Source organism: Lagopus muta, chromosome 2, assembly GCF_023343835.1.
Source record: "Lagopus muta isolate bLagMut1 chromosome 2, bLagMut1 primary, whole genome shotgun sequence".
Lineage (NCBI taxonomy): Eukaryota > Metazoa > Chordata > Aves > Galliformes > Phasianidae > Lagopus > Lagopus muta.
Window position 1 is genome coordinate 57,490,662 of NC_064434.1, and position 22,820 is coordinate 57,513,481.

At 38.3% G+C, this 22,820-nt stretch overlaps 1 protein-coding gene and 1 long non-coding RNA gene across 3 annotated transcripts in view; one reads left to right on the forward strand and one right to left on the reverse strand.

Annotated features, from left to right (window-relative positions):
* LOC125689359 (uncharacterized) overlaps nucleotides 1–12,301 on the forward strand; it is a 23,396-nt gene extending 11,095 nt beyond the window's left edge. The window contains exons 2-4 of one of the 2 annotated variants that reach the window (XR_007375214.1): nucleotides 4,506–4,680; nucleotides 8,642–8,726; nucleotides 9,797–12,301. This is a non-coding gene — a long non-coding RNA (uncharacterized LOC125689359). The remainder of the gene's footprint in view (nucleotides 1–4,505; nucleotides 4,681–8,641; nucleotides 8,727–9,796) is intronic. The other variant, XR_007375215.1, reaches the window with a different exon arrangement.
* NMBR (neuromedin B receptor) lies at nucleotides 936–21,439 on the reverse strand. Its single transcript, XM_048936359.1, has 3 exons — nucleotides 20,924–21,439; nucleotides 7,134–7,482; nucleotides 936–4,826 (listed from the first exon to the last, which is right to left on the reverse strand). The coding sequence occupies exons 1-3, from the start codon at nucleotides 21,391–21,393 to the stop codon at nucleotides 4,425–4,427; spliced, it is 1,221 nt and encodes a 406-aa protein (XP_048792316.1). The 5' UTR covers nucleotides 21,394–21,439; the 3' UTR covers nucleotides 936–4,424.
* Between the last annotated feature and the right edge of the window lie 1,381 nt (nucleotides 21,440–22,820).

Here is a 22,820-nt window from a genome sequence, read left to right on the forward strand (position 1 = left end):
TTCTGTTCCACAATCCCCAGACCCAAAGGCCCCCTAACCTATCAAAATATTTTATGCTCTTAAACCGTGCTTGCCAAAATGCAGTAATACTGGCAATCTTTAAACCAGCAAAGACCACTGGAAAGCTTATTTTCAGTCTATCCTTATTCTCATTCCTTCCATACAGTCTTCTGGCACAGCAATTGAGCTCCTCTGGCTGTTCTTAGGCAGGAGAATGAGAACACTCACTATGGTGCCTGAAAGGGGAGGAAGACGGTAGCAGATAATACTGAGCATGTGTGTAGAATGCTGTAATTGTTACAAGTGCTGCAAAACATGTAAATGGATGTTGAAAAGCATTCGGTGATTTTGTGGGCTTAAGTAGCAACACCTTTGAAATGCTGAATATTATGCAACAGACTATTATTCTAGAAATAAGCGATGACTGAAATGATACTGGAAAGCAACACTTAATATCAGTTTGTTTAGATTGTGAGAAAGTATCTCTTCTGCTCCCAAATTTATTCTTTGTGCTTATCTTTCTTGAACCTGTTTTCACTGAGAAAAGAAAAACGTAAGCAAAGGAGTGTTGGGAAAAGATATCATTCTGTATTGTAACTAAAGTGGCCTGTTGAAGACAAGTTTCACTTCATAATGTCACACTAAATTGAGGTACATCAAATCTGTTGAGAACTCGGGCATACTGACATCTCAGTATTTAGTATTGTATTATTTCTGTTACAGGCAGGATTGGGTGACAAGATGCTGTCAGACTTACCTTGCACTAGTTCTAGTCTAGAAAAATAGAAAAAACATGGTTTATACAGAGGAAACAGTCATTGCTCCTATTGTCACATTTTTCAGAGTGTGTGTAGTTTTATCAATAAAAGATTGATTGCCTAGAATACAAACAAAATGATGATTCTGGAAAAAAAAAAAAGCTTTTACAATAGAGAAAGAATCAAATGGCCTTTTAGCAACCATTTTGGAATAAATCTCAGAGTAGCACCTGAAAAATGGCATGAATTGATAGATGTTTTCTTGTTTGTTTGACTCCAGAATCAGAAGAAAATACTTCATATAATGCATTCTATGACCATATTTTAATTGTTAGCACACAGCATTGTCTGGAAACAACATCATACATACAGCTGTATTTGTATACAATGTGTACAAAAGCACAGTAACAAAGTCTTTCAAAATGTGCATATTGTATTAGCTACATGCCTAGCAAAGTTCCAAACAGATTAAGCAATTCCCCAACACCAAACTACTGGAGTTCACAAGGTGGCATACATATTTAAGGTTACTTACTCAAAACAGATTTTGAGTTTTAGCCCCAGGAAAATAATGCTGAATTCCTGCCAAGAAGGTGTTATAGCCTACCTGGGAGTACCTTCCCCATAAAATTAAAAAGAACAAGTTTCAGCTTGTAGTTCTGCCAGAAGGCACCCTAACACTGTCTGTACCATACATAGAAATTTAAGACAGTGAGTAAAAGGAGTATAAATCAAACATAATCATCAAATCTTACTAAACATTAATATTTTCCTTGTAGGATTTCTGTAACATCTAGAGAAGTCTGTATGACACAAATGCCTTTAGGGGATATAAATACATGGATTTGAAGTCCTATAAAATGCTACACTGTACAGAGATCGCCAAATAAAATGAGGCAGGGAACCAGAAAAAATGCAAAAATACACCAGAAACTTGATCATGGTTATTAATCACCACTGAGAAAGGAAGGCTTTATGATTTTGTGTTTTATGGGTGCAAAATATCTGGGGCTAAAAATAATTCAAGACTGATCAGAAGAGAGAAACTGGAAACTGTCTGGCATCCAGAAATTAGTGGCATAAAGTTTAAGAGAAGATATGAGAATGCGTAACCTCATGCAGATTTAAGGCATGTGGGAAGAGTAGAAGAAATGGAGACAAAGGGAGGATGAAATAATATTAGGCAGTTATGGATGGCAAATTCCTTAACTATTCCTGAGAGATTTATAGAATCATATCAACCTGCTATTTCATGTGAAGTGTCCCAGAAATCCTCTAAAATCACTGAGCTACCACAGTTAGCTACATACTGCCTGCCATAGCTACAACAGTTACATACCATAGGTCTTACCAGCTTAAACCATATACAGATTACACCAAGATAACATCTTGGTGCTTTAAGGATAGTGGCTGGAAGATGTCTAGCCTTAAAGATAAGGGTCCAGGAAAGAATTCTTGAACTTCAGTTGGTTCCACAGAATTACAAATAAAACATTAATAGCAAGTGCTCTAATGAGGACAAAACAAACAGTAGGCTGCTATACTGCATTAATACATCAGTTTTTGAATTTCTGACACTTGCAATTAATCCTGAAAGCCAAACAAAACTTCTGTTGTCCCTTCTACTATTCATTTTATAGAAGTTGCTGAAGGTTGTAGTTTAGTTGTAGGTTATAGTGTTATAACAAAGAAAGATCTGTGTTGGAGCAGTTCCAACCCCTTGAAAGGAAGAGTTATTTGAAATCATACTTGGTTCATGAACTGGACCTAAGAAATATTTCCAGAAAGTACCATTGCACACCACTACCATTCCTTCTCGTAAGACAGACATGGAGAATAATCACTGGTCTGACAGCACATACCTGTATAAGGGGGCAATCAGATTCTACCCCATCAATCTGTTCTTTGAGCAAGAGCTAATGCAGCCAAACTGATAGAATTTTAGAGTGGTTTGGGTTGAAAGAAACCTTGAAGATCATCTATTTTCAGTGAGCAAGGTTGATACCCACTAAATCAGGTTGTCCAGGGAACAGTTTAGAAACTTTTATATTGATACCCTTACGTGAGTTTATGCAGCAACAAACTTCAGTCTACTTGGCTACTTGTTTTGAACCATGAACAAATTCAACCTTAAAAAAAAGAAAAAGAAACAACAACAAAAACTAGAAAAATAGTCTTAAAATTAAATGTGAACTTTTAAAGTTGATCCACTTTTGCCATTATGGTTTAAAGAGCAGCTTCACAAACCTTTTGAAATATATTCCCAGAAAGAACTATGAATGAAAAGAGAGAGCAGTAAACTGCCCCACAAGATGTGTACTGGACAGGACAGTAATGGGCAATCACAGTCTCCCTCACTGCTCCCTGCTATTTCAGTCCTAGCTCTGCTCTGGCCAAGTACTCCGAAATTGTATTCTTGGGAATACTGCTGAAGAACTACTCTTTCCACAGCCACCAAATGGTGTGGATTGACCAAGGAACTGGAATGTTTCACACACAAAAAAATTGTAAATCCTTCTTATAGGCCCCCTAGCTAGAGTTTTCTGAAGTTCATTGATTATTTATTCACAAGAGTCTACAGGAAAAGAAGTGAGATTTTCGACAGTACTGAGTGTTTAGACTTGTAAACTGCATGTGCAAGAGGACTGAGCAAACAGTGCTAGCTGTTAGTTATGTTTCATTTCTTAGGCACAATATCAGAGTAGAGCTTTTTTGATCCCATGGGCTGGATGATCGTTAGTGGTCCAGTATGTTTCTGCAGGGCATCCTTCAGTCTGGTTTTGCCTGAAAGTGATCTTATATTATGAGACTGCTCTGAGAGGCAGATTGAAACCAGGAAAGAGATAATGACTTTAAAAGAGTACCTCTGGTCCCAGCTCTAACACTAGTACAGACACTCACTTGAGTACCTAGATTCCTGGTTATAACAATCCCAAATTAGACTGGGACCCCAAGCCAGTAAGTATCTGAGGAATCTTATTATTGCTTTTTAATTTTAATATTCTTTAAATTTGTGGTAGCAGAATTAACTTTTAGCAGATAAACTTATGACTTCTAAATAGTAAACAAATGACCCTAAAACTCTCATCCATGTGTCTGTGAATAAACAAGATAGATTTAAATGAGATAGAGAGCTAGCATTTCATGTATTACTATATTTTATCTGAAACTGGAGTCTATGCCTTTGAATAACTCCTTAATTGGTCCAAAAAATGCCTACAAGACTTAATGAGAAATACTTGTATAGACTACACAGCTAAAATCATGCAAAAATCTATTAGATATATGCCTGGATTAATATTCACTTGAAAATACATATTTTTGAGATCAGAAGAGCTATTGTTTTTCAAGCATTATGTGAACTATGCTAATTTTCACACCATTATGTTTTTCCTATATGCCAACATCTTCTTTAAAACATTTTTCCTAAGTATATGCCAACATCTTCTTTAACACATGCTATGAAGCCAGACAGCTTTGGCTTCTCAAAGCAATGCACTTTTTACTTCTGTCTAACATTAAAACTGAGGTGAAACAATCTCATACTAGACAGGCTTTAATAGATTCCCTGTTCGGACAGTCTAAGCAATGAGAGCCAAAACTGAGTTACAAACTGCAAAAAAAAATTTCAGTTTTGTTCTGTAGTCAAAAATCATACCTATTAATTCATAATGACATTTCTTGTTTCAAGTTTTGCCCATTCAGTTGTGTCACACTAGTCACTGTGTTCCTGGTATTACTTTTCAGGGAAGTTGTCTGAATGGCAGAAGAGTTGCGCAAGTAACTGGCAGATCTCTCTTGTTGAGATTTCTTCCCACAGCGAAGCTGGTTGTTGAAATGTCTTCTGAAACTCTCACTGAGCAAATACAGTGCAAATGGATTGACACAAGAGTTGCAGAAGCTTAGCACTCGGGCCACTAAGGTAACAACCATATGCCCTATTGATGAATCAATCTCATTGTAATTAAAAGACCGGTACATGTATAGCACATGGTTGGGGAACCAACATATAGCAAAGAAGCCAACAAAAACTAGAACAATTTTTGCCAGACGTTTCCGAGTTTCCATCTAAAAAGATGAAGAGAACTCAAATCAACAATAGTGAAAAAAACTACTTCACATAACATACAGTTAAAACATGCAGCATTTCACTTTATATTAAGAATTATCATAAGGCCAGTAATATACTGAATTATTTTTTGTTTCATTTACTTTCCCACTTTCAGTTTACATACAGTGAAAAATCCTATCTGTTTGTGTTTACAGAAGGTTGCTCTTTCTATACGAAGAAAGAGAATTTCATGACCCTAGTATGTATTGGCACATCACCTCAAAGCATGCACCAAACGATGCTATGAGACACATCTTGGCTTGAAACTTAGCTTTAGTTAGAAGTTATTTTAAAACTGTTGGTTTGAAATGAAGAAACACTGCAACTCTGACACCTAGGGTTTTAGCCGTAAAATAGTACTTATGTACTGTTATTTTGTCTGAAATGCCTCAGGCTTGCACCTCTCTCCAATGGAAACCAGCAAAATAGGTGTATTACACAGTCTGAAGCATCTTAATTCCAAAGTAAGTTGAAAGGCTTCATCAGTCTTCAATAATAACTTGAAAGAAATAATGACTTTTTTTGCAGTACTAAAGTGTGATTGGATTACAATGTAGATATTCAGAATGGGTGAAGAGTTGAAAGGAAATGAGCACATACAGTGGTCCCAAAACTGAGAAATGGAGACAAAACTGGCCAATTGAAAGGTACAAAATGGAGGTAGAAGCTTTCTAAATACTCCTTCCAAAAGATTTATTGTTTGTGGCATGTACCAAAGTTTCACAGAGGCAGGAAGTTTTTCTGGCTTTGCTTAACTCACTATTAAATTTGAAAAAATAAAAAGCAAGTGATTTTTTTTCTAACAGATTTTCAAAATCCATGAAATAGATCTGCAAGTGGAATTTTCTGAGCTCCATCTGAGCAAAGAACAGTTGAGGTTTCACAAAAGATGGGAAAGCATTGCAATTCGGTATGATTTGCACTGGGCCAGATAGCAGTAGCAAAGTAAAAGGTACAGAGGCATTGTGTGAATATCATGCTTTCGTGCTATAGCATAAAGAAACCTGGACTGATAGCAGTAATCTGAATTTACTTATTCTTGCTGGGAGATATGTGAGTACACTAGATGTTTCTACTCTTCTGAGTCCCATAGATTAAACAAAAAATACCTAAATAGAATGAAAAAAAAAATGTCCTAATTTGAAAATACGTGTAGGTTCGGAAATTTGATATAAATTAAATATTGTTTCCATCCTGTGAGTTCAGCCAAAAGGCTCTCAATATTTCACAGAAAATAACATAGAACATGAAGTGCTAATATGCATGCATTTTTACAAGAAACAGACTAGAGTGGAAATGAAATGCTGAGCTAAGAGGACATGAGGGAATGGGGTCTTTCTTTGAAAAAGAATGTGTACGTTCTGTCTCAGCAAAGAGATTTCTGTGAGCACAAAGATATTTTCTACAGCATTGGCAGAAAAAAATCTAAATTATTTTCATGGGCATAAGTAGTTTTCTCTATCAACACTAACGCATTTTCAAAGTGGTTAAGGCATTTTCCTGGCAAATGCTGAGGTTGGCATATAAACAATTGTGTTAATGAACAGCCACTTGTTATCGTATGGTTTAAAAGGCCTTATAGTGAAGTTGGCTATTAAAATGTATTGCCTCAAAGGTATACAGAATCTACACTGAAAATTCTATAGCAAGTACAACAGAAAGATTATTAAGAAAAGTTCAGTTGTAAATTCAGGATTGCATCCAAGAAACATCTACTCAGAAGGCCAAAAAAAGTTCACTTATTGCTTTCTCCTGACATTTTCATCATTCCTCGGCCTGAGAAAAGCTTCCATCCCTTTAAGAAATTTACCTTCCTGTGTCAATATTTTTCATTTCTGAGCTGAAATAGAGACAATTGTAAAAATAATAATAATAATAATAATAATAAAATAATTTTTAAAAAATCATGTAAAACCCCCTGTTGGTAGCATATAGTGAGAGGTGAAGTCAGTAAGACTGCAAGCAGTAGTTACACTAGCTACACATACATACACATAAACCAAATCTATTTCTTTCATGAATATGTCCTGATGATATTGAATTTGTATTTTCCTTCGTATTCATTTACATACTGGGTTTAATACTGAGTAATTATTACAGCAAAGACATTTTTCAGATAATTGTATACTTAGTTCATGCATGTAGAATCTGAGCTTGATTCTCTGTGTAATCTAGTAACTTTGATGTTACATTTTTTGTTCTTTCATTTATAAGTGCACGCAGCACATAATGTTTCAATGGGAAGTAAACATCAAATTGCTCACCTGTCGTTTTGAGTGCTCACTGTTTTCTCCAGGGATATTATGGGCACTTCTTATTAAACTCTTTGCAATATGATAGTAGTAGATACTAATAACGGCAAGAGGGATAAGGAAGTACACTAGGAAAATCAGCACAGAATGGATCTTTGGGTGCATGTCATCCGTCATAGGGTACGGTATGCATGCTGTGAAAGTGGCATTATCTGTGTCATTAATGTGGGCGAGTTCGGAGAACACTGCTTCAGGAACTGATAGGAGTATGGAGATTATCCAAATGGCAATGGCTTTTGCACAGGTCCGTAGCACTGCACTGGAGGCCTGGATGTCCATGGGCTTTACAATTGCTTTGTACCTGAAAGTGATAAAAATGCAGTTACATACTAAAAGGTATCTCTTCATGCAATGATTTAGGCTACTTCATACTTTTGATCAAAATAATGTCATTTTTTTTTTTCTTTTTTGAACCAACATAGGGTTTTTGTAATCTTTATCAGATTTGCATTTTCTAAATCTCTGGTCTTTCACTGCATACACAGCCATCAGAGGTGGCAAAAGGAGTTGCAGAGAAGTTGCAATCTGTCACCCATTCTATGCCAGCCAGGTGAAAACACAGAAGCCACTACCACTCTGTTCTTCCTTGTCCCATATCCTCCCAGCAATCCCCCAATGCACATCCAGCCTCAGTACTTCCATCCCACTCTCATACCAGCACATTCATGCTACAACTTGTTTTTTTTCCTTATCTCTTCCTTCCTGTCACTGCCTCATTTCCACTTGCAGACGCAATGCCACCCCACCAGCTGCTTGCCTTTACTCCTTAGCTCCATTGTATACACAGATATACTGTCCCGACTGCAACACTCAAAACATATATATATATATATATATATATATATATATTTTTTTTTTTTTTTTTTTTTATAGAGCCAAACAAGAATGACTGCCAAGAGCCTATCCGGAAGTATTAAACTCTTAAATAACATAAGAATGTTCACATAAACAGTTGGAAGCTGCTGCTTCCGCATTTTGGGAAACTGTCCCATAATAAATGATTATAGATAAACTTTTGCAATATTAATAATTTCATGACCATTACAGTGAAAACAGGAAAAGTTACAGAGAATGGAAAAATCACTACAGGAAAGCTGACAAAAGAACAGAAGGAGATTCTGGTCAGGAATTTTTCTATTAAAAAAAAAAAATAGTTGCATAAGTTGATACCCAGGGAGACTTCTTACAAGAAAAGGTTAATTTTAAAACACTAAAATACACTTTGAAAGAAATATTTCAAAGCTGCTTTAATGCTTTGATTAACTTTATGATTCTGATTTTGATAAATATTACTTTTCAAGAAGTAAAGTATGTTTTTATGCTTTTATTAAAACTGAGCATTTAGTAAAACATTTCAGTTTGACTAAACTATGGAAATTTGGAAGGTTGCTTTTTCTGATGCCTTTTTTTTCCTTCTTCATTTTTTCCTGTCTTAATTTGATTTTATGTTCTTGAAATAGCAGAATTTTCAAGAAATGGAGAAATTATTTTTACTTACCAAGAAAAGAGAAGTTTAACATGAGTGAAGAGGGATTCATATTCCAGGTGCCTAACTTTATTCCTCTTAAGCTCCTTCTGTTCAGCAATGTACTTTCAAGCAGTAATTCAGCATCTTTATATATTAAAACACTCTTTTAGGTGCTTCTTTTTCTCTTACATCTGTTCACTGAGCTTTCAATGAGCAGAGCTGTAAGTTAGATGTCTCCACCCAGTGATAGAACTCCTTATCCACACTTCTAGGTACACATACACTTGTAGATACATACACAAACAAACATACATTAATATGAACAGTTATCTAAATACTGTCAAGCGGTTAGGCTGTGGCTAAGGTTGTAGCATAATGCATTTGCTGCAGGCAAATGGAACTGCAATCCCAAGTACACTTTATGACTGATCTGTAGGTCCTGACAGTACTTAATAATCCTCAACATGTCAAGCAAAGGTTTGGAGAACTGTGGGTCAAAGCTATATATCTATGCCCTGCCTTGTGAGTTTACTTAAGCCTTCAGTCGAATTGACAATGCCATGGAAATATCTGGCATGGAGTACTGTCTTGGTACCTGAGAAAATCTTTTTTTAGGGAATGTCTGAGTTAAAATATGTCTTGGAGATTACTCTTTCTCATGACTGTGATAAACTTACCGTTAAGTAGTTATAAATTATGGCTATTTATGGTCATATTCTCTCTGAATTGAGAAAGGATTTTTACTGTGTCTTCACTCATATCATGGAGTAGGAAATTAAACTGTTTCTGTTAATTTTACTATTTCTTCTAACACAAAACAAAGATCTCCCACTACACAAATGTGTAAAGAAATCCTTTATACTGTCACAGCAACTTCTGCATAAACATGAAGGCTTCCCAGCACAAACTGTGACCTTATTAGTCAATAACGTACTTCCTATTGCTGTCTGCCTTGATTTCATTACATGAAGACAGACCTTCTATCTCATTTCATTCAACTGAGGTGACGTCAAGTCTTTGCATCTGCTCATTTCTTTAAAACTCTACATTGCTGCAGAAAGGCTGATATGGGGACTTAGAGGGTATTGAATAAAGAAAGCATATATTTCGTACTCTTAATATTTTTTTCTGTATTTTTGTATTGCAGTGCTTTGCCGAATCGCAGAGTCATGGAATATGCACAGTTGGAAGGCACCCAAAATGACTATACAGCTCAACCCAACCCCTGGCTGCATACAGAACCACCCAAAATTCAAACACTGTGTCTGAGAGCATTGTCCAAACCACTCCTAGAACTCCATCGCCTTGGTGCTGTGCCCACTGCCCTGGGCAGCCTGCAGCCTGTTTCATGTCTGCCGCCCCTCTGGTAGAGACCCTTTCCCTAACTCCAACCGGTCCCTCCCCTGACACAGCTCCATGCCGTTCCCTCGGGCCCTGTTGCTGTCAAAGAGAGCAGAGCTCAGCGCTGCCCCTCTGCTCCCTGTGAGGAGCTGCAGTCTCCATGAGCCGCAACCCCCTCTTCCCCCCCCAACTCCTCTGCTCGGTGCTCGGGGCTGAACTAACCGAGGGACCTCAACTGCTCCACACGAGGCAGCAACCTTGTCATAATTCATTGCTTAAGCAGTATTTGGTTCTGTTAATATCTACACTGGAGACGTTTTCAGAAACTTTTACATTCCCAAAAAAGGTGGCATATATTTGTGCTTTGACACATATTGCTGACCTATGACTAAGTCCAAATTTGAGGTCTTTCAAGCAGAGGGCCTTTTTCCACAAGAGAAGAAAAAAAAGTAATAGCTGGGTTCAGCCCAAATAATTTCAGCATTGTCCTTCAGTTGAATACAAGATGGCATTCTTCCAAGATCTCAGTAGTCTGTGTCAACGGGAAGGAGAAAGCACTAAGCAATTTACAAAATCTGTCATGTTGTTTATATATCTGCAAAGACATAGAGACAGGTTACAGATAAAATCAAATGCAAACTAGGCGAACTCAGAAGTATTCCCAAAATGAATATCCAGCTTCTTCCTTTGAATAAAACTCATGTAAGGCTAAAATATATCACCAACCATTCAGATTACAAATTGTGTATTTTTTATAAATTAAACGACATTGGTAAATCAGAGTAAGAAGCAAATTATTTAGGCAAATTATTTTTAAAAATCCATCTTTTCCTTTCCTTCACTATTGAAAAAATAATAGGTTCTCAGGAAGATCAGGAAATAATTATACGTATGTATTTGACTTTAATTAATTCCTTCATGTAAATTCTATCATTCTACTCTGTCATTATCACTGCTGACAAAAGCATCTCAGCTCTTGAAATATTTTTATAGTAAGTTTCCTTACTTTGTAGTTACCAGTGGATACAAGCAAAAACTTGCCTATTCTGCAGATATTAGTTTTGTTTATATAGAGCATAAATGTCCAACCTGCTACTTTTATGTTTTTGTTGCCCTTTTTTTTTAGTATTTTAATTTTTTAAAAAATTGAAGTCTTGTTGTTTAAATACATAAACTTTATTTATATATTTTATATGCATCCCAAAACAATTCCTTTTCACTCAATGTAGCCCTGACAAGCCAAAAGGTTGGACACCCTTGGTATTGAGTGTTTTAATTACAAAGCAATCTCCTCCTGTACCCAAAATAATCATGAAAGAAAGAATATGTTCTTCTTAAGTTATAACATTTTGCAACCTTATAAATTATCAAATGCCTTCTTAAATGCATGTCTCAGTTCTCAATTAGTATGTAAATTTAATTGGGAAAGCAACTTTCTCTGCTGAATCCATTGTGCTATTTCCCTCCCATGAACTTGACTTCAAAAGAAGCCGCTTCGTGGTTCATCGTAAGTGGTTCCTCCATTATACTCCTACCTCTTTCTCTAGAGTACTTTGTGCTGATGCCCTTCAAAACCAAATTAGAAAGAATAAGAAAAAAAAAACAAACCCAAAGACAATAATTAAGAAGCCACTGATCAGTGATTACAGCCTATCATACTACCCAGGGTTGCAGTAATCCTACAAAGGGGACTGAAAGCTCCTGGGAAAGGCTAAATACTTCATCCTTCCTATTTTTTTTTTTCTTTTTGCAGTTCATAAAACTTTTAAATCAAAATGTAAAAGGTCAGATATTTTGAAAAGGATAATGTGAGTAAATCTGAACACAAAACAGTATCTGTTGGTTTACTGGCACATTTTGAATATCTCCAGAGAAGGAGACTCCACAACCTCCTCAGTCAATTTGTTCCAGTGCTCTGTCACCCTCTGTCATGGTTTTATGATTTTTGGTCATCAGTATTCCACACCATAACATCATGTAATGCATTGGGGGTGGGGTTTGATATCTGCCGAATGTTCGTCCGTCGGAGAAGAACTACTTTTCCCCAGGAGACTTTGCGGTCAGCAAGGGGATATAACTCCAAGCAAGGTCACCTGATCCTTCTTCTTCGCCTGCTCTTCGCTGTCTGTGCTTCGCTATCTGCGCTTCGCCGCCTGCGCTTCGCCGTCTGTACTTCAGTCACTCAACTGGACTGCACTTCTCACCCCAGCATTGTGGTGAGGTCTATACAATTCAAACAGACTCTCTCTCTCTCTCTCTCTCATTGTATTTTACTAATACTATATTTAGTAAAATCATTTGTTTCACCTCAGATCAGTGCTGTTGTTTTCAAGTATTTTGGGGTCCCCTGCTTCCCCTTTCCCAGAGGCGCGGATCCGCAGATCCCTCCGCCCTGCTGGTCACGGAACTGGGCCGGACCAGCCCATAAACCGTTGACACCCTCACAGTAAAGAAGTTCTTTTGCAAGTGTGCATAGAACTTATGTTCCATTTTTTCCCCATTGCCTCTTGTTGCTACACACCACTAAAGAGTCAGGTCCCATCCATTTGACTTCTGTACTTTAGGTATTAATAAACATTTATCAGATTTCCCCTCAAATTTTCTCCAAGATGAACACTCTCAGGTCTCTCAACTTTTTCCCTTAAGGGAGATGATCCATGCCTTTAATCATCTTAGTGGCCCTCTTGCTGGGGAGATTTTTTTATTTTTTTTTTAAACTGGGGAACCCGAAACTGGACCCAGTGTTCCAGGTATGGCCTCAACAGGGCAGAGTAGAGAGAGAATCAATTCTATCAGCCTGCTGGCCATGTTCTTTTTCATGCACCCCAGAATACCCCTATATATTTATACATAAGGAAGAACTTTTTCTCTCAGAGAGTGGTCAGGCACTGGAATGGCCTGCCCAGAGAGGTGGTGGAGTTGCCATCCCTGGCAGTGTTCAAGAGGCATCTGGATGACGTGCTGCATGGTATGGTTTAGTGCTTGTGGTGGCAATGGTGATGAGGAGATGGTTGGACTAGATGATCTTTTTAGGTCGTTTCCAACCTTGTGATTCTATGATTCTATGATTCTATACTATTGGCCTTCTTGGCCACAAGAGCACACTGCTGGCTCATGGCCAACCTGTTGTCCAGCAGAACACCCAGGTTCTTCTCTGCAGAGCTCTTCTCCAGTAGATCAGCCCCTAACTTGTACTGATGTATGCAGTTATTCCTCCTCAGGTATGGGACTCTACATCTGCTCTTGTTGAACTTCATCAGGTTCATGTTTGCCCAACTCTCCAGCCTGTCCATGTCATGCTGAATGACAGCTCAGCGTTCTGGTGTGTCAGCCACTCCTGCCAGATTTCTATCATCAGCATACTTGCTGAGGTGGACTCTATCCCTTTTGCCCAGGTCATTGATGAAGATGTTGAACAAGACCGGACCCAATTCTGTCCAATGGGGAGCACCATTAGCTACAGGCCTAGAACTAGACTCTGTACCACTGAGTTCCACTCTGGTTTTCAATTCAGCTCACTGTCCACTCATCTATCCACACTTTCTAAGGTTCACTGCAAGGATTTTGAGGGAGACAGTCTCAAAAGCCTCGTTAAAGTCAAGGCACACAACATTCACTGCTTCCCCACATCTACCCAACTGGTGAAGATATCATGGAAGGCTACCAGGTTCATCAAGCATGATTTCCCTTTGATAGATCCATGTTGACAACTCTTGATAACCTTCTCTTCCAATTGCTTCGAGGTGGCATCCAAAACAAGTTGTTCCATCATCTGGGAATGGGAAAGGAATGGAGGTAAGACTGTCTAGCCTGTAGTTTCCCAGATCCTCCTTCTTGCCCTTTTTGAAGACTGGTGTGACATTGGCTATCCTCCAGTCTTCAGACACCTCTCCCATTCTCCAAGACCTCTCAAAGATGATAGAGGGTGCTTTGGTAATCACTTCTGCCAGCTCCCTCAGTACACATAGGTGCATCCCATTGAGGTCAATAATATCTGAAAAAAAGTCTGATCTAGCATTTTTAAGTGACTTCCCCAACCAGAAAAGAATGAAAGTAGATTTTTCAGGTTTCTTTTTTTTTGTTTTGTTTTGTTGTTTTTTTTTTTTTTTTTTTTTTTTTTGCACATTAAATATATTACTTGCCCTGTTCCCAAGGCATTTCAGATGAGAGTAGAGAATTTTCTCTACAATTTCTCTTAATTTTAATTTTCTCATCTCTCTCTTTCTCTTGCCATTCACCTCATATTAACTAGCCATATTTCTTACAAGCTTATACAAATTTTGCAGTGCTAGTTCACTGTCCACAGTCTGGATTTTTCCTTCTACTTGTCCATTTTCTAGTAACTGCACTAGTCAAAAGTACCATAATTGATTTTCTCATTTCTCCTCCTGAGGAAAGTAAGAGTAAAGTGCTTCATTGACTTATTACTCAGAAAAATTAGTGTATGTCAGAGTTTCCAATAGATTTAAGTTTGCTAATGTTCAGAAAGAGTTAGTAATTTTTTAATATTTTAAGATAAAAGGAGGGGAAGGCAGAAAGGGAAAGGGACAGGGAAAGGAAAGGGAAAGGGAAGGGGAAGGGGAAGGCAGAAAGGGAAAAGAAGAGGGGAAGGGAGAGGGAAAAGGAGAGGGAAAGGGAAAGGGAGAGGGAAAAGGAAAGGGAGAGGGGAAGGGAGAGGGAAAAAGAGAGGGAAAGGGAAAGGGAGAGGGAAAAGGAAAGGGAGAGGGAAAAGGAAAGGGAGAGGGAAAAGGAAAGGGAGAGGGGAAGGGAAAGGGAAAGGGAAAGGGAAAGGGAAAGGGAAAGGGAAAGGGAAAGGGAAAGGGAAAGGGAAAGGGAAAGGGAAGACATGGATAGGCTAGAGAGTTGGGCAGAGAGGAACATTATGAGGTTCAAGAAGAGCAAGCACAGAGTCCTACCTCTGGGGAGGAATAACTGCATGCATCAGTACAGTTCAGGGGCTGTTAGTATAACAATCCTTAAATTACAATCAAACAAACTTGGAATGAAAGCACAAACTACATTAAAAAATGAAAAATAGTTGGGGGAAAAAAAAATTCAGCTTGCTACTGAATTTATCACAGAAATAGGAAACAGGATAAACAGTTTTGGACACTAAAATTTACATTAATCTAAGCAAAGTTGTCTGCTGCCAGCAAAATAAAGGCATTTCTTTGATCACAGACTAGGATAAACTCCACAGCCATTTCTTACTTTGCCATCTTGAGGACTAAACTGTTTTGAAGAGCACGTAGAAGGAAAAGTTTAACAGACACTTGTGTCTGCAAAGTTTGAGAACAGGGTAAAAGCAGTTTGCCTTGTGTTGTTTGCTGAGAAATCATTTTCAGCTGTTTAAAGATGGTCACAAGAGGAAATTATCCAACAGGTAATTTGAATTAGATTTAAGCTAACTTATGCTAGAATAGGTAATTCCTGAATGTGCTCTAGATACAAAAACTGTCCCATATTTTTTTCCATCATTTTTTTCTTTCTGAAATATTTTTATTGTTTCCTTTTAGCTAAATGGAAGAGTTACAAACCAGCTACAACGTTTTGGAGTGGGGACAGGTGAAGATAGATTTCACTGTTAAATTGACATTAATGTTTGTTCCTGCTTCTCAGAGAAGTTCAACCTATTTACAAGAAAGCAGTAAAGGGCTAATAACTCTATATATGAAAAAACAAACAAACAAACAAACAAAACCTGATCTTCCTTTAAGAATTGGCTTTTAATTCAGGCTTCTTGTGAGTCTGAGACCTCTGAGGACGGATATCCCACTCCTCTCTTTGTCACATGCAACACCGAAGACAGGCAGTTTGTAGCCTGCCATAGTACCTGGAGTATTGCTTTCAGCTTGCTGGCTACCCATCTTCATAATAATCTTGTATGCAAAGTAATGGTAGAGAAAGGTGTTCTCAAAAGAAGATTAATTATTCTTTGGTTAATTGTAAGTATCTTCCCGGATGTCATTTAATGCTATTTTCCTTGTCATGGTCCTTGAATGCTGTAAAGGAATCACAGAATTGTAAGTGCTGGAAGGGACCTCCAGAGATCAAGTCCAGCCACCCTGCAAAGCAGGCCCCCTACAGCAGGTGAGGCAGTGGGCAAGGAAGTCATGTCCACTTTTTTTCTTCATCTATTCCACTGTACGTAATAAGAAATGAAGATTTTAGATGTCTCCAATCACTATATTTCAGCTTTAATCATCACCTGACAAAAAAAAAAAAATTAAATAAATTCTGAAGAAGAGTAACAAGAAGTTCTATTTAAAGGTTTTTACTGATGAGAAGTAGTTTGATGAGAAGTAGTTATTAAGCAAATTGAGCCAGAGTGTTTTTTATCACCTCCTGTAGTCAGAGGTCAGCACATAGCAAAATATTTTTTAAATTCTTTACACTTTTATTAAAGAAATTACAGTCTTCCAAAATTAAAGCAAATATTTTTTTAAAAAATTAATCAAATAATTTAGCTATACAAAGTTATAGCATACATTTTTTTAAGCATCTCATTCCAGCATTCTAGTCTTACATTTTTAAAATGTAGGGAAGGAGTCATGGGACTCATAAAAATAATTCTGTTACTTGGTTACTCAATTAAATGCTTCATCAAAGATCAGTTTTTTAGGAAGAACACAAAGAAGATGCTGTTTAAATTTTAGAGGGGCCAGTTGCTCCACTGTTCAGCTTCACAGTCTTCATGAAAGTGCAGCAGGACTGTGTTTGAGCTAACACATTTACACCCTTCATTAAAAAGAAAATTCAATCTAGAAAAAGTAGGAGAATTAAATTTAATCCGAGTTTTACAGTTCACAAAAAGAATAAAGCATAAATTATAGCCAAAGAGAATGAAACTAATCCAAAACTGTTGTAAGGCTGCTATTTATTCCAGCAAAGTCTAATCACCCCAAGTCTCTTGGCATTTTATGGATGCAATTGCTTTTCACTAACATATATAAAACAGCAATAGCCAGATGTGCATCCTTTAGCACTTCCTAATCTGCTGACCCCTGAGCATCTCCAGCTACCTCTCAACACTTTATGGAAACATCATTTTGGTATTCTACTTCATCATCAAGCACAGTATTACAAATCTCTTATCCTGAGAAAAACGTGAGGAGCCCCGTGGCCCTAGTTTACATTTTGAGTTGACTTAATGTCCCATCATGGATGTGAAGTGGAAAAGCATCCCCTTGAGAAGTTAACAAGTTCATGGTTTAATTCAAGTCAGTTTCCATGCTAATTTGTGCTCTTTTTGCAGTAAGGAGATACTGGCACACCTTTTCTTGCATGCCATGCTATAATCCAACTCTCTAAACTTCACCTCTTTATTTTCACTCGTACAAGAACATACTAAGTCCTGGGACATCCACATTCACATCCATTGAACTTTGCTCGAGACTGCAGTCCATGCCTTCCCATGACACATCTCTAGGTAAAGTGCATCCTTGCCCATTATGTTCTGGATCTGCAGGATTTTTCACGCTGTGCTGAGTGCTATTGGAGGTGTTTTGCCCCCATGGGGCCCTTGGTTGTCTTTTTTTTTTTTTTTTTTTTTTTTTTGCTTTCTACATTTTTGTCCCCTAGTCCTTTTTTTTTAATTTGTCATCCAACTGTAATTATTAGTTTTTCTCCTTCTGTAATCTACGCTCTGCTTTTTTGTTGTTTTGTTTTTTAAAATTAAGTTTTCAAAAGATGGTATAGCTTCTGTGTGATTGTGAAAATCAATAAAAACCATGGTCATGAGGAGAAGGGGCGCTCTCCCTGCAGACATTTCATCTGTGGCAGTGAGAGTGTACAGCTGGATCAGCCGTTCCGCATCTGCATCACATTCTACACCAGAGATGGGCATCATCTCCTGCCGGAGAAGGAAATCATGGCCATTTCTGATGCCAACGCACTGCACTGACAGTACCACCACTGTAGTCTGTGAAGTGTGAGGTTACAGAAGGGCACCACTGCCCATCCCAGCAGCTAGTCCCAGAGCCCACATGAGCTCAAGGCTGAGATGGGACGAGAAGCTGGTCCTGAGATGGGGGCAGGCAAATTTGGGATGATTTGTTGTGTACTGATAAATGTAATCTGTTAACACTCTAGGAGAGTCTGGGAAGCGGTGTTACAAATTTCATATAATATTTGTACACAAGAAGACCCCTAAATAATCTCACTTTCAGGTAGTGAAGATTCCAGACAGAAGATGCACACCTCTCGCAGCAAGCACAAGTGATGCTGAGAGACACTTTTGTGACAAGAAGTCATATGAAATTAAGCGAGTTTAGAAAAGAGATGTACGCAATGTATGCTATACTTTTTTTCCTTGTAGCTTCAGTTTGTAGGCAATGATTGCTCAAATTTTGTTTCTACTGTACCAGTTACTGCTAACTGAACTCCGTATGTGTAATTGACTAGGTTGAATTTCCACATAAACAGTAAGTGTTAAATACTCTGTGGAAAACAACAAATCTTTTTTTTTTTTTTTATCTTAACTCATGTAGGAACATTGTAAATAACTGTAAATATTTATAAGCCTCTTCTTTTGTTCAATCAGTGTATGGAGTTATATATAGTTCTCTGGTAGTAGGGAGTAAAAAGTAGGAAATACTTCAGTGATCGCATATTGCAATGTACTTGGAGCATTAGCTGTGAAAGAAGAGATCACTGCAAATCCATTATTGCCTATCAGACCAGAATTTGTACCAGATTGTAATGGAACCTTATATCCATATCACAGCTACCAACAACTTGCATCTTCTTTTGCCTATCTGGAGACAGCACTGTCCCCTGCCAGGCCTCTCCTCCTCATCACCTTTAAGCTCTTTTCCAACCTGAGCAATTCTATGATTCTATGATCACCTCTTAGCTGCAGGATGCTGCCATCTCTACCCATTTGCTAACATAATTGTCTGTACAGTTTCCCTCATATCTGAATCATGTAAAGATGATACAGCTTAGTAACTTGCCACAAATCAGTGCAACAACGAGAAGAAAAAAAAACAACAAAACATTCATACCAATAGCTCCTCTTCAGTTCAAGAGAAGTTTCTCTTATACAAAACAGTATAACTGAATCCAATTCAAATTCTACTCAGAGCCATTCCAATTTCACTTATTTGGTCCCCTGGGATAAAAGACACTGTTTTCTGAAGCCAGTGGCCATTTTTCCTGACTGTTTTGTTTTGTTTTTGTCAGTAACTGAAAACATAATTACAGAAGTTAAAGAAACAAAGTTGCTAAATTCTTCATAAAGCCATTTCTGATACTTGCATGTAATATGTACTTCAAATTAGTAGAGGAATGTATTTATCAAGACCTTATATGGTCACATCACACCATCTGTAGCTGTCTGGTAGGATATGTAATTCTAAATCGTCCAGCAAAATAGATTCAGCTTTATTGCTTCCAGAATTTTTATTGATATTAAAAGAAGAATATAAAACAATATGGAAACAGAAAAAAAAAAAAAAAGAAAAAAACTTCAAAGCTATATAAAAAGTAAATGAAAAAAGACTTAAATATCAAACTCATTCTCATTATACTTCATTGGAGATATGATCTCCTCTTCAAATAGCTTCTTCCCATTTTGAATAATATACACCACATTCATACTTTTTAAACAGTAGAAACAGAGCAGAAACAAAAATGCAAGGTTTGCTTGGCTCTCTGAGGACAATTTTTGATATATTCTTTAACTGAGATAATCAAGGCATTACAGGCATTCACTTTAAGGCACATTTTGCATGCTTCTCTTCAAGAAAACAATCAATTTTCATATATTATAGGCTTTAAAGAGAAGCATTTTAGATTCTGATTTAAATAACACTGAAATTGATGGCCACAGAAGAGTAGTGTTAGATCACTAATAAAATAAAAAATCACATGATTTATTGCACTGGCTAAGAAAAACAAAAATTACAGCTAAATTCTATTAAAAAAAAAAAAAAAAAAAAAAAAAGGATTTAAAGTTTTGAAGAAACTTTATTATAAGTCTGAAGACATTATTAAACTTCAAGCCTTTACTTTATGCACCATAACACAATCCAACAAAAGCAAAAGGGGTACTTCCTATGAAGAAGGAATTTAACATTTTCATTTCTGGCTAAATAAAAGTGGTTAAATAAGACAGGATAATTTAATTTAGTTTAAGGTTGCCAAATTACAATGCAAGATTTAGCATTTCTTGGCATGAACAATGGTCTAACTCATAATAGCTACTCATTTGTTATAAATCCCTAATGTATCCATTTAAATTAATTGGGAAGAAAAGTTTGGGGTCCAGCTCTTTGTTTCTTCCTAATATAAGAAGCAGTAGAGATAGAGATGTTTCCTTCTGGTTTTGTTTCTCCCTATCCCCATTTTTCTGTAAGCTCCAGAGAAGACAAAATGGACTTTCTGAATCAAAAGTTCAGTAGTGACAACTCCAGTAGAACAGTTTAATGTCTCAAAGTTCTCAGAGGCTGAACCAGTTCAGATGATCACCTCGGGTAACCTGCTGTTCTTTTAAGGCACAAAGACACACACACACACTTTCTCAGCAGAAAGAAATAAATCTATTAAAAATACACCTGTGTTTGACTCAGTTTAAACTGCTCACTGCCTGTTGACATATCACTGTGGCTTGGCACTGATCACATTTAGAACCTAAAACCTTCCTCTAACAAATAAAATTTTAATATATATATATATATCCCGGAGATGCAGAAAACAGGGCTAATCCCCAGTTCCTGCTTCTGGCACCCTGGAAGATGGAGCCACATGCACACCCTTTTGCAGAAACCTTTTAAGTTGATATCAGACATGCCATCAGTCAGAGGGAAGGAGACTTATGGGCAACTCACAGGTGGAACTAAGGGGACTGAAATCCAAAGGTACTTTAGTCAGAGGAGTGTCTTACCTTTCTTGTCAGCTTGGGCTAGCCAAACAGACAGCCCAGCTTTCCTACCTGTCAGCGCTGAGGGCAGTCAGTGTGAAGACAGAGACACCTACAGAGGTGAGCTGGATGGCAGGGATGAGCTTGCAGCCCACCTCCCCAAAGAGCCACTCCTCAGAGAAGTAGCGGGAGGCATCCACTGGCACACAGGTCACCAGCAGCAGCAGGTCACCAGCAGCCAGGCTGGAGATGAAGATGTTGGGCACACTTCTCATAGCACTGTTGGAGATGAAGATCTTCATAAGGGTGACGTTTCCCAGCAAGCCCACAGTGATGATGAGCAGGTAAAGAGAAGGGATCACACAGCGGACAGTGAACATGGCCATGCCCCATGCCGGAGGGAGCAAGGTTGTGTCTGGCACCAGCTGGATGCTTCCATTGCCCCCGAGGGGCAGTGCTGTGAGCTCAGGCAGCAGCTCTGCCTCCATCCTCGAACTCTGGGAAGACTGGAGGGTTCCAGTGTAAAGTGCAGTGGGAGACATTAAAAATCTTCACGCCTCTGCAAGTCAAACAACCTTATCCCCTGTCCTTTCCGCCTTTCTTCCTCCCTCCTTCTCTCCATTGAGTTGCAGAGATCGCACAGTTCTCAGGCACAGAAGAGAGAAAGAACAAGAACAACAACAACAACAACAACAAAAGAAGACAATATGTGCCACTCCCCCTCAGCTCTTTTGACAAGCTCTTCTCCGGGAAGACAAGAGGGTGAGATCCTGGGACTCAGCAAGAGCAACGACAGCAGCCTGCCCTGCACGGAGCGCCTCGAGCCGCTGCAGCCGGCGGAGGCGCGGTGCAGTCGCCTCCCGCGCCCGCGGTGGAGCTGTCCAGCGGCGCTGGTGCTGCTCGCTCCGCGGGTGGTGTCGGAGCCGCGAGCAAAGCGCGGAACGAGCCCGCTTCTTATTCCGCAGCCCCAGCGTATACCTGATGCTGGGAGGAGCCTCCCCGCCCTCCGCCCGCGTTTGTGCGCTCGCCCCTTCCCGGAGACGCCAAGGCGGACGTTGTAAGGAGGGCAGCCGTCCTCAAGGCACGGATCTTCCCAACTCACCCTGATGAAACCACAGCACTTTGAAACACAGAGTGACAGGAGCACTTGGAGATGAAGGGATTTTATTCTTTCGTCCAGCTGCAGGTTATGAAAAGATCCTACTGAGAGCCATCTGCTGTTTTTAAAGTTTTAGGATTTACTTTGCAAAGTTGTATTTCACATTCCTTCAAATAGGGAAATGAGAGATAGGTGATGTATTTTATCCATCATTTACTATGCAAACAGTATATCAGAATGAAGAATGTTTGCCTCTATTAAGTGTACAGTATTTGCCCAAAGTGTCTCTTGCTTTTCACTGAGGAAGTGTCTATTACTTCTTTGGGCATACACATGGATTGGCTCTCCAAACAGTTCCATCTGTTTCCAGCAGAAGCTATGAGTTTAGGTAATTATGCTGCAAGACAGGACTCAAGTTTTCACGACACAGATGAATAATAGCATTTGACAGTAACATCCTGATGAACTGATTATTCTCCTTCCTCTTCTCAGAAAGGAAGATGTATGGAAGACTGCAGAGACCTTGCTTTCTCCCTTTAGTAAAATAGTTATCCTGAAACACTATGGGTTTGTAAGAAGAGTATGGAGAAAGATAATGAATGGATGGAGGTCTTATTGAAGTGGCAGAATGAGTTTGGCCACTGAAATACCAACTGCAAAAGGTGTGATCTGTGCAGTAATATAAGGCCTATCCATGGCATATTGTCTAGTGTAGGAACCAAATTTTAAAAATATCAATGATTTAACTTAAATCTCCTTTCAGTAAGATTATCAGAAGTATTACTTCTTCTGGAAAGTTACAGTTGTCTATATCTGTCGATCCTTGTGATATTTCTAACTTCCTATTATATGTATTACAATTGTGTAAAT